Raw genomic sequence first — 11,941 nt, 5'->3', positions numbered from 1 at the left:
ATAGTAGTAATATTTGATTTCAAAATCGGACCAGAGCAAATCAAATCCTTTTCAAAAACAAGAGCAGGGTTTTCACTCTGAGGGATTTCCTTTCAACACATCCTCGTATTTAGTTTGGGTCAACAAACATCACTGTTGCATCTAAACAACATGAGATTACAACTAATGTCACTATGACCCCAGTACGTGCTGCCTCAAACTAAACACAAATTTATGGAAGATAGCAGTGAGCGCTGCCTTTAAGACAACAATGATTAGGGACTTTCACTGGAACAGAAGTGCAGCTCCATCTCCAAACCTATAGCCTTCAATTTGAAGGGCGTTCTACCCATTTACTGTATTCACACATTCATGTGTACCAGGACAGCTCATCATGTTTGTGAACTTGAGAAAACTTAATTTGATGTAAAATAAGAGGCTGGGGTACTTATTTTTTTATTTTTTGAAGCCAAAAAATGTAAAGTAATTGTCAAGCAATCAGTGGTGAAGTGTTGAGATCTTTAAGTAAAAGTGCCAGTACCTCTGTATAAAAATACTCTATTACAAGTAAAAGTCCTGTATTAAAATGTTACTTAATTTATTAAGAGATTTTTAGGGTCAAAAGTAAAAGATTTATGATATTAGATTATTCCTAACTTGTGCAAATAAATAGCATTTTAAAATTTTAGCAGGTAGATGTACTGTTGGTCAGTTAACAAGGCATCATATTTTATAAGCTTATTAAATCTTTTGTATCATAATCTGCAGTGTAACTAAGGGGTCAAAAGTCGTCAGATAAATGTAGTGGAGTATAAAGTACAATATTACCCTCTGAAATGTAGTTAAGTTGGTGTTTAAAATAGCAGCAAATTGAAATACTACTAAAGTACTGTACTTAAGTACAGTTTTGAGGTACTTGTACTTTACTTTAGTATTTCCATTTGCTGCTACTTTATACTTCCACTCCACTACATTTCAGAAGGAAATATTGTACTTTCTACTCCATAACTTTTTGACAGCTGTAGTTACTTGTCATATTGAAATTTCAGATGAAGTAATATATAATAAGTTTATAAAAAAATTTTAAAAAGTTAAAGATTAAATCAGTAGTTCCCAAACTTTTTGGCGTGTAACCCCCGTGTGTCGTTGTGGCTCCTTGTCAAGTTACAGATATTTGAGTTGTTAGCAGTTCCACCAAATAAATAACTGTTAGACGACCAAAGAGGTAAAACTTTACAATATTTCACACACAAAAAAAAGTTTAGAGAAAAGTCTGAAAAATGAATCAAAATTTGTGTGGCAGAACTTTGTTTTTTTCTTCTCGCCTATACCTGGCTTATATCAGTCACAGTCACAGTGTCTGATTTTCTGCATAATTAGTACTTTTACTAGTAATTTAGCTGATAAATCAAAGTGCATCATTGTGAAACAGTCCTCTGATCGGGCTGTGAGCTCGCGGGGCTTCGTGCGGTCAACCGGAGCTATGTGAGACTGGGTGGCACACGCCCTCTACGTCACCGAGCTCCAGCCTCAAAGTGAAGACACTCGATACTTCTCCCTTCAGTCCGCTCATTTGCCGCTGTCACCTCGAACCGTCCACAACTGCGGGGGAAGAAAGCAGCAGGGCGAAAATGATAATTAACTCTGCACGGAATATTTCGCAACTTTCAGCCAACTGACGCACCGCAGACAAACCTTTTACCACAGGTGAGAGCACCAGGTTGACATTTTTTCTTATAAGCAGCCCTTTGTTCTTCTTTCTGCTGTTGGCAAAATTATATCTTTTCTATTTTGTTTTCTGTACTCTGCAAGAGCTTATTTTTCTTTGTCATTCAGCCACAGCCTGACACAGTGTGGGAATTTCTCTTCCCTTCTTCTTCTTCTGCTGTTGTTAGTAAACCAAGTTGAACAGGTTGTAGTAAAGTTAGTTACATAATAAAGAGAGGCTCCTCAGGTGATACAGAAAACTCTACTTTAGACTTTATTACGTGGAAAACTTGTTCTGCAACATATCTGTTGTGTTTAACTAGAGATATGGAAGGGAAAAAAAATCAGTCTATGGCCTTTTCTCATTTCACATGACTGAGTGTATTGTTTTGGCTCTCTTTTTATTGTTACTATGGCCACTATCTTGTTCAAGTATAGTTGCAGTTTCTTGCAGTAAATGGGTTTTGGTATGTGCACTTTCCTTTGAAGTCTTTAAATCTTTGCTCAGATGTTGTTTGTCCGTAAAGTAATTGGCACTACTATGTGATAGTAAACTCACTTTTATCATTGCATTCTTCTTTTGTTATCATTTAATTAAAGAAAGCCCTCCAAATGAATTTCCTGCATGGCTTTAAATAGGCGTACGTAGTTTAAGAGATATTCATCAGTTCGTAAATGGTCCTTCATTTTCTCTATCTCTCTTCACAGACGCATCTCCAAAATGGCCCAGCAGAACCTCAGCTGTCATTATAATGAGTCCATGGTCTTCTTCTACAACAACAGCGGCGCAGAGGATAAATGGGACAAAGCGCAGCTCATTCTGGTCCAGGTGGTGGGTTCTCTCTTCTGCTGTTTCATCCTGGGGTCCAACGCTATGGTCATAGCTGCTGTCATCACCAACAAGAGGTTCCACTACCCTTTCTACTATCTTCTTGCCAACCTTGCCGCCTCGGACTTCCTCGCTGGCATAGCGTACGTGTACCTCATGTTTAACACAGGTGAGGCGTCACGGAGACTGACAGTTAAAGGATACTTCATCCGCCAAGGTCTTCTGGACGTCAGCCTCTCGGCCTCACTGGCTAACCTGCTTGTTATAGCTCTGGAACGCTACATCTCCGTCATGAACTGGAAAGTCCACAGCAACCTGACTAAGAGGAGGGTGACCCTGCTGATCGTGCTGGTGTGGGCCATCTCCATCTTCATGGGGGCTGTGCCAAGTCTTGGCTGGAACTGTATCTGCAACCTGGGTGACTGCTCCCAGCTGGCACCCATTTTTAGCAGGAGCTACCTGGTCTTCTGGTCAGTGTCTAACCTGGTAGTGTTCTTGGTGATGGTGGCCATCTACATGAGGATCTACATCTACGTCAAGAAGAAGACATCCGTGCTCATGCCACACACCAGTGGCTCAATCAACCGCAAGAGGACGCCCATCAAGCTCATCAAAACCGTTATGGTTGTGCTCGGTAAGTGTAGTCTGTGCTCCACCGATGATACAGCAGAACACTTCCCTGCAACTGCAAGGTGTTAAGTAGTTGTGGTATTCAGCTGTAAGCCTTCGGTCAGGGTTTAAAGTCCAGCTAGTTCACTGAGTCACTGCTGAACATGCTGGAATCTAATCTGTGTTTTCCTGATATGAAGGGAAACATAATAACACACAAACGCTTAAAGTGCTTTAAGCAAACATGTTGAGTGCTTGTCATAATTTGAAGTGGTCTTAAATGAAAGCAAAGGAGTCAGCAACATGTTTCTGTAACCTCTGTCTGATCATCTGAGTTTATTTTCTTCCGAGTTGCTTAAACACTCATTAACAGGGCTGCTGCAATTAACACTTGTTACTTAATCACTTATTCATTTTCTGATTAACAGATCAATAATTTCATCCATACAGTATGATAGTATACTAAAAGATGCACAAAGGGTCATCTTTAAATTGCTTGTTTTGTCCAATCATATTTACATGATACAAAGCAAGAAAAAGCAGCAAATCCTCACTTTGGAGAAGCTGGAACCAGATAAAGTTTGGCATTTTCGTGCTATAAATTTCCAGAACAGTTATTCAATTATGAAGCTGTTTTCACTTCATCTGTTAATCGATTATACGATTATAAGTGTGTCAGTACTACTCAACTCCTTTATTTCCCATTTCCCAGAGTTAGAAAGCACAAACACACCCTTAAACTTCCTTTTCTTCTCATGCATTTTCATCTTAGATCAGGCAGTCAGATATCCCGGTCTGGCTCTCTTTGTTAAGGTGTTGCAACAGGATACCTCGCAATAGAGATACAGTACCCAAACTGTTTCCCTCCCAGTGCTTTAAAGAATGGAACAATAGGACTTATAGCGCCAGAATATTCGACTGGAGCACCAAAATGGGGTGTTAAATGCATAATCTTATTCATGTGTTACACACATGAAGAAAATATGTCACTAATTCACTCTCTTTCAAATAGAATTACCGTCAAACCCTGCTGAGACTTGTGTCAGATGTCAGATAGCTTCAGATGTTGAAGGTGCTTTTTATAGTTTTTGTTTTCATACCCTCTTTAGATCGTCATCCAGATAAAAAAATGCATGAGATAGTTGTAGTGATTTTGCGCAGTCTGTCATTGTTCTTTGTCTCTCTGAGACGCTCCGCTTGCTTGGCCAGATGGCTCGAGACTGTATGCAGTGTAGGAGCTGTCTGCCTCTGAACACACTTTATTCCAAACTGCTGTGTAATTATCTCTCCCTGCAAGGACACTGCTCCTCAGCCTGTGTGGCGTACCATCCACACCACACTACTGGCCTTCAATGAATGTCCCCTCCTCCCCACCCATCAAAAAAAAAAAGAAAAAAAAAAGAAGAAGAACCTATACTTTGACTTTGTCAATTGCTTTCAGATGCAAGTTCCCTTTAGCTTGCGAAAGTGTTAGTGCACAAATGTCATTGTAAAATTCCACTGTTGAGATTGCTGTGATTTAGGGTTAAAATGCAAAAAAAAAAAAAAAAAAAAGCACCTGACACACTCAAGGAAGTGATATCTCAGGAAATATCAAGACTTCTGAGGCACGTAGTCAGGTTCAGGTCTATGGGATGTATTAAGCAGGAAAAAACAAACTGTTAACTCTGTGGTGAAAAGCAATCTGCTAAGGTGGGAAAGGCAACTGGACAAACCAGTTCAGACGCATAAACCGACTTGTGAGAACCAAATTAAAATGAATGAGTGCAGAAATGTTGGATAGGGATATAGTTGGAGAGACATAAAAAGAAATACAAAATCATGTGTTCAAATCTGCAATTGAATGAATTATTTAGTCCCTCTTATGTCTAACAAATAAGTGTAAGGAAATTTTTACCTTTTACTTGTAATGCTTTGGTAAACAACAGTTCTTGTGGTTCATTAGCCTACAGCCATTTATTTGGAACATATCTAAACTGTTGAGGCCTGCTTACTTAGTGAAGCATCACACTACATCATTCAGGTTCGGATTTGTTTTCCTTCTTGATGTGCAACCAACATGCAAAAAAAAAAAAAAAGCCTCGTCAAACGAATACCAACTGAGAAAAGGAACATATGCTTGAAATGTGTGATTCAAAAAAAAAAAAAAAAAAAACAACTCTGTTTTTCTTTGTCTGAGATTAAAGGGGAAGGAAGTTCGAATTTTCAACTTGTGGAATACATCAAAAGTGCAAGTGGAAGTCATTTTAATGGGGTTTTAGTTGACTTTATTTTGGACATGTGCGCCATGAAAGACTAAGATAAAAGACAAGCGGAAAAGCACATAACAGAGTATAGAAATAGAAAATTCGCCGTAAAAATGTGGCAAACTTTTTTGACTTTCAGGCCTAGGAGGAGTAGAAACCATATGAACTGAGAACAATGCTTCTTCCAGCTCCTCTGTCTGTGTACATATATATATATATATATATGTATATATATATATATATACATATATACACATGCTTTCGTGTGTGTGTGTGTGTGTGTGTGTGTGTGTGTGTGTGTGTGTGTATGTGTGGTCTGTCATAGGCTACTTTTGGGGTCCTAAGATTTCAGACTTAGGACAGGTTAACTGGGGATGGCTTGTCCAACTGGGGACAAGTTGGAAAAAGTTGATTTTTGGGTGAGTGGTTAAGGTTAGGGTTAGGCAAGTAGTGGTTATGGTTAAGGTTAGAAATGAATGTAAGTCTATGTAATGTCCCCAAAAGTGACCATGATCTGATTTGTGTGTGTGTGTGTGTGTGAGAGAGAGAGAGAGAGAGAGAGAGGAAGAGAGAGAGAGAGTTAGAGTTAGAGAGAGAGAGTATGTGTGCTATAAAGCACAGCTCTTGTTTTCTTCTCTTATTACAGCCGTAGAGATGCTGGTTGCGCAGACAAGTTGCTGCTTGTGGCTTCCTCACAGTTCCAGAAATCCCTTTGGTGGCTCTGTTTTGTGCCCAAACATGTTTGAAATAGATGGCTAATTGCTTGCTTCAGTCGCCCTGTGACCTACCATATTATTTACCAAACACACAGCGTTAAGTATTTAACACAATAATAGCATTGTATTCCTAACCTGCATGTGTCTGCTTGTTGTGATGGTATTACTCATCCATGATGCAGTGATTTTTTTAACACAAATGATAATCTTATACAGTCTGTGTTTAAGCTTCATTTATGGGAGCAATAATGGATTACCAAAGACATCCTGAGTTGAGTTAAGTTAATATTTAAACAGTGTGTCACTCTCCAGAGTTTGACAAGTGACAACAGCCTGAAGGAAGCAGGAGTAAAATGTGAATATCATCCAGTCACTTTGGTCAAACTGCCCTTGAGCAGGATACACACCCTAATCTCCAAAAAGCCAGTACTGTAGCTCAGCAGGTGCCAGTAGTAAACTGTGTTTTTAGACTGTGTTTCTGACAGGCAGTTACAGTTTCACTGCCAATAAAAGACGGAGGAGATTATTTTTTGGAACACTCCAGTTTTCTTTTAAAGGGATTTTATGGTTACTCATGATTTCATTATTAATTGGTAATTAAGTACTTGTCAATGCTTTACAAGTAAGAAAAAGTATGGTGTAATGCATGAATGCATTGCAGGCTGTGAGCCCACATTTAAGTAAAGAATCCCTTTAGTTTGTGCTGTTTATCCTTTGTCAAAGTAAGTTGGCATCTTAATTAAGCTAAACATTTAATATTTACTACTAACAACTTTAATTATGTATAATTTCAGGTTTATTACAATGTGTCTCAAGCGATCACAATTTATTAACATTAATTAAGTGTATTGATCATAAGTAAATAAGCATAGGCAGCCTTTTTGTAAATTGGCACCTGAACTTTAGGGCAAAGTCTAATTTTTTCAAACTGACATCTGCACAAAACATGTATATAAAAAATATGAGTTGACTCACATATTTTATAATATAAACCTAACTGTGTTTGATTTGCTGTGTTTTTTTCCTGAAGGGGCCTTTGTGTTCTGCTGGACTCCAGGCCTGGTGGTTCTGCTGCTGGACGGCATCAACTGTACGAGTTGTAACGTTATGAAATTAAAACGTTGGCTACTGCTCCTGGCTGTACTCAACTCTGTCATGAACCCCTGCATCTACTCCTACAAGGATGAGGAAATGTGGACAACCTTTAAAAACCTCATGCGCTGCATCGGCAATGGCACTCGACGGCAGCGGTCAACAAGGGCTAACGCCAGGCCACTCAGCTCTGCTCAGGATACGGGCAACAGCCAGCCTCCCTCAGAGGAGACTAAAAATGACGATCAGGGCATACTCAAGACCTGAAAATGGAAACTGTTAAGAATTTCTTAGAACTTCTGTCCAGCTTTGAGTGGACGTACCTTATGAAGATTGGAGTTGACTTGAAAGAGAAACCACAGTTGGTCTCAGGGGACATCATCTTCAGATTAAAAGTGCTTTGTTGAAGAGACTCTGCAGGCCAACTGCCTCCAGTGTGGAGCCGGAGTTGTGGTGAGATGGAAATGAGGAGACCTTGATGCACTATCAAGTCCCCAGATGGATGCAACAATGTGCTTTTTCAGTTTTGTCAGGATTTCACAGTTTTGGAAACTGCTCCCATTTATGTTTAATGGGACATTCATTCCTGTTGCTGTTTCTTCCTGCTTCAGTTTTCTTCATCACATCCCTGTGGGCTATTTAAACTTGGATGATACTGCACTCCAATGGCTGAAGAAAGAATCCCGTACACACCGGTACATTTCCACTTTTACCTCAAAAAGGGTAAAAAATTATGCTAAGAGTGACTTTATTTCCTCCCTAATACAGATTTGTGTACATGTGATTAAATTATCCTATAGATTTACTTCCTTTGCATCTTTAAGGAAGCAATGGATGAACTTATTAAGAAATGGTGCTTGTTTATAGTCAGGTACTATAAAATTGTAGGATTGCTTAGGAGGCACCATTTCAATGATTATTTCCTATTTTTAAACACAGCCAGCGGGAAATACTGTAAACTGCAGTACTGTAATTATCTACCTGTACATCTTCTAAGATGCTTTCAAGACGAGGTGAATTAACTTCAGCTGTATGACAGTTAGTACCTGATTATTTTGTGGTTTCAGCTTTATAAAACCACACAGGGCTTTCTTTTGTAAAGCAACTTTGCCTCAGGGGAATAGGTTACAGTCACTGCTCTCTTGTCCCATCTGTCTTCCTTTATCAGCTCAACTACACAAACAGATAAACTCCTGCCTGCAGCATGTCATGGAGGTGAACTCATTCTCCCTGAAGCATTTTTACACATACGCTCAGACTCAGCTCTGGCTGCCGCTCAGGCTGCCGTTGCTCTGACGCAACAGCTGCTCACCTGAGAGGGCAGGGGTTGGAGAATGATGTTTCGACACACTGGATTCCTGCTGGAGGTTCAGCATACGTTGTGTACCTGCAGGAACCAAAGAGGATATGACTGAAGTAGATTGTAGACCAGCCCCCTCCACCCTTACTCCTCATCCCGAAGCTGCTCTGACGACTCCACTGCTAAATCATTTACAGGGTTCAAATGACTCTTTTTCAACCTGCTGCCACTCCTGTCGTAAAGGACATTACATCATAAAGCTATTTTGTTTTTATCTTGGGAGTATAGGAATGCCACCTGAGAGTGGTGAGTGGAGCAGTTTACAGCTCCAGTGGTGGTGTTTTTCTTTATTGAACTGAAATTTCTGTGTAGTCTGTGACTTTTATACCTGTTGGATATTTAAAACCACAAAAATTCACTGAATATGTGAGTGTTTTTAGAAATGGCTTTTGGAAATTCATGTTTTTTTTAAAAAAAAACTTCAAACATGATAACATGTACAATATGGTCTTTTTTCATTTTGATATGACTTGACATGATACAGAAACAGTAAGAAACATACAGGGTAATTTCGCAATAAGGCTTGCAACAATATTACTGTAAAGAATAAGGATTATTACTTTGACTAAGTAGTCAGTGGGAACCTCTAATATGAACATCAAGTGGAATAAGTAAGTATAAGTACCAAAACTGGGCTAAAAAATGTTTTTTGACATTTTGAACATGTTAGTTTTACCAGTATGAGGGAGGTATGTAAGTTATAATTAAGCAAATAGTGTCAGATATTCTTTTTAAACACAGAAATGTTTGTTATAATTTACAATATGTGACCTTTTCCTATATATATTTTTTTACATTTTATCAATGCTGCAGACACCACGCACTTGGCACCTGTGTTAGCCAAACAGAGCCATACTTGCAAATCCTGTTTGACTGAGTCATACTGATTTTAGATAAAAAAAAACAAACAAACTGCTAATAACTGCTCGTAATGGTTAGCCTAAAACATTTGCTAGTGCAGATGTCAGTGTACTAATGAGCTACAAAAAACAAAACACTGAAAGGATTATCTGACACATATATTACATGACTTGTTTATAGTTGATGAAGTACTGTTGCTTAAGATTCCTTGTGCTCAAGTGCCGCCACTTGAGGATGATTTTACTCTGTTTGGGCCAATTAATGGGTGACCTTTAGTTTCCTCTCAGTCACTCAGATTATTTGCCCAAGAGCTCAAGGAAAAAAATGGACTCTTGAGTGGTGGGAACAAGATCCTCTTCTGAATTAGACTGCACTGCACTCAGTTATAATAACAAGTGCACGAAAGTATTATAAATATAAATTTACTACAGTTTTCTGCGATCAACAGTAACCTACTTGCCCTGTAAGTTTCACCTACCTACCTATGTTCCTCATCTCAAAAATGGTTGTAGTCTAAAGGAAGTGTGAAATACATTTAAACAATACAACAGGTTCTGTGGGTTATTAACTGTATATTCTGTGCATTTAGATGTAAATCACAGTCATATCCTTTAAAAGTATGCTGTTAATATGCACTGCATATACGTATTTCCACTGTTTTCCCAAAAAGCCTTTAAATGCTAAGTTCTAGTTTCAAACCTCCCCTCTAATTTACTCAAGTTGACATGCTTGAAATGCAAGCGTATTGCTCATAACCTTTCACTCTTGGCAGCCACGAACCCACAGACGTTTTTATTTCCCTCATACTGGAGGTAACCTGCTTTTAAGAGATTCCTAATCACATATTAAAGTCCTTTTATGCAGTAAAATCTTACACACCACTCAGGATTTAATCTCCGAAACACAACTGGTATCCTTTGACAGCAGAAGAAAAGGTTTAACACTGTACATTTTTACTCATAAAAGTTTCAGGTTGAGGTTCGACTTGATTAAAATCATGTGGTTTCCATTAAGAACATGAACAACATTGTAGCGAGTACTGTATGTCCTCAGCAGAGCCCTCTGCGGACCTGTCGTGACTGCTGCCTGCCACTCTGGTTTTGCAGTCCCAAAAAACATGAACTGTAAACTGTGTGGCGGGCCTTTTTCTACAGCTGTGCTATAATTATGCATTCTTGAAAAGCCAATTAAATTTCACAGATGTTCAGAAATGCTGTCTTTTGGTTTGTTCTTAATCTCAGGACAAACAGATGTAGGCAGAGGATATGATATAAACAGGATATAATGTTATATAAATATTCATTGTGCTGTAAAGACAAGGACTCATATAGTAGAGGCCCAGTTCAATTATAGTAGTTAAATTATGTATTATGTATTATTTATTTGCAGATTGATTTATTCAGAAGCAACAGGCATAACAATAAAAAATGTTTAAAATCACATTTCCACTTTGTATGGTTTCTGCTGTCTCTGCATGATTATGCTGGACTTAAACTGTACACAGTAATATAAGCAACTTGGTAAATGGAGTTTCACTGCACTTGCTGACACACACTGTCAAAACTTAAGGACCTCACACAGTATGGGACTGTTTTAGATAATGATTAATAGTGCACCATACAAAACAGTCAACATACTTGATTGAAATTCATGTCTACATTTTTTCTCAGAGGAACACACCTTGTATTTTTGAGCCATTTGATGTTAGATATGTGTCCTCAGTTAAAAACCTCCACAATCACAAGACAAAATCACTTGTTGGCACAATTCTCCAGTGAAACAGAGCATCCTGTGATTAGTGCTGGGTATCCAGCCCCTATACTTTTTTGGTATTGACCAAAATGTGTCCATCAGATCGAATATTGAAAACAATCAAGTACAGAAAGCTGGCATTACATGCAATAAACAATTCCCAGTCCTACCTTTAACAAGAGGTAGGCAATGGTAATGCTTCCTGTTGATTTATCCTGGAGGAAGACGTCTTTCTCCTTCATTTTCTGTCATCTCTTAGCTTTCCACTGTCAAATAAAGGTGAAATGTCCCAAAAATACCTCAAAAAAAGAGGAAGACTCTTAAAGTCATTCTGCATTGTAAACTAAATGCCTAAAATACCTAAAATGCAAGATGAAGTTAAAACTAATGGACCTACAATCATGTTTACCAGGGTTGAATATTTATGTTAAATGTCAAGCTGATAGAAAAATCTTTACCACTAATTTAGGACAGTGCATGGAAAAGATCATTTAGACACCTTAAACAGATGAAGCGTTGCCCTGGTGGACAGGTCTGAGACCTCTGGGCAATGCTGCTCTGTAGGTCAGTAAAGGTGAGCTGAAGCTCCTTGTGAACGAGTACATGATCATACAGTGATTGGAGAGCCTCTTCTGCTGATTTGACGATTGGGGACATGGGAGAGGTTGGCGTCTTCAGGAACACACAGTTGGGGAAGATTACTGTAGCTGTGTTGAGGTGACTGCACACACACATTTACACATGCACACACACACACACACACACATGCACACACAAATTTGGTCTTTCA

At 38.8% G+C, this 11,941-nt stretch overlaps 1 protein-coding gene across 3 annotated transcripts; it reads left to right on the top strand.

The window, feature by feature from the left end:
• Window positions 1-1,498: 1,498 nt before the first annotated feature.
• lpar3 (lysophosphatidic acid receptor 3) lies at window positions 1,499-10,839 on the top strand. Of its 3 annotated transcripts, none has more exons than XR_010929268.1 (4): window positions 1,499-1,686; window positions 2,395-3,149; window positions 7,117-7,873; window positions 8,347-10,839. XR_010929268.1 is itself a non-coding variant. In XM_067596854.1 (3 exons), the coding sequence occupies exons 2-3, from the start codon at window positions 2,408-2,410 to the stop codon at window positions 7,443-7,445; spliced, it is 1,071 nt and encodes a 356-aa protein (XP_067452955.1). In that variant the 5' UTR covers window positions 1,499-1,686; window positions 2,395-2,407; the 3' UTR covers window positions 7,446-10,839. The 3 variants fall into 3 exon arrangements, 1 of the variants encoding a protein (XP_067452955.1); XR_010929267.1 differs by having other exon boundaries at window positions 7,117-7,901; XM_067596854.1 differs by having other exon boundaries at window positions 7,117-10,839.
• Window positions 10,840-11,941: the final 1,102 nt, after the last annotated feature.

Source organism: Thunnus thynnus, chromosome 8 (genome assembly GCF_963924715.1).
Source record: "Thunnus thynnus chromosome 8, fThuThy2.1, whole genome shotgun sequence".
Taxonomy (NCBI): Eukaryota; Metazoa; Chordata; class Actinopteri; order Scombriformes; family Scombridae; genus Thunnus; species Thunnus thynnus.
This window is presented reverse-complemented; position numbering and strand designations above follow the sequence as displayed.

Bases quoted from the DNA above. Each gene is read 5' to 3' on its own strand.
- lpar3 (XM_067596854.1), top strand. From the start codon at position 2,408: ATGGCCCAGCAGAACCTCAGCTGTCATTATAATGAGTCCATGGTCTTC. The intron at 3,150-7,116 runs GTAAGTGTAGTC...TTTTTCCTGAAG, and splicing joins AACCGTTATGGTTGTGCTCG to GGGCCTTTGTGTTCTGCTGG.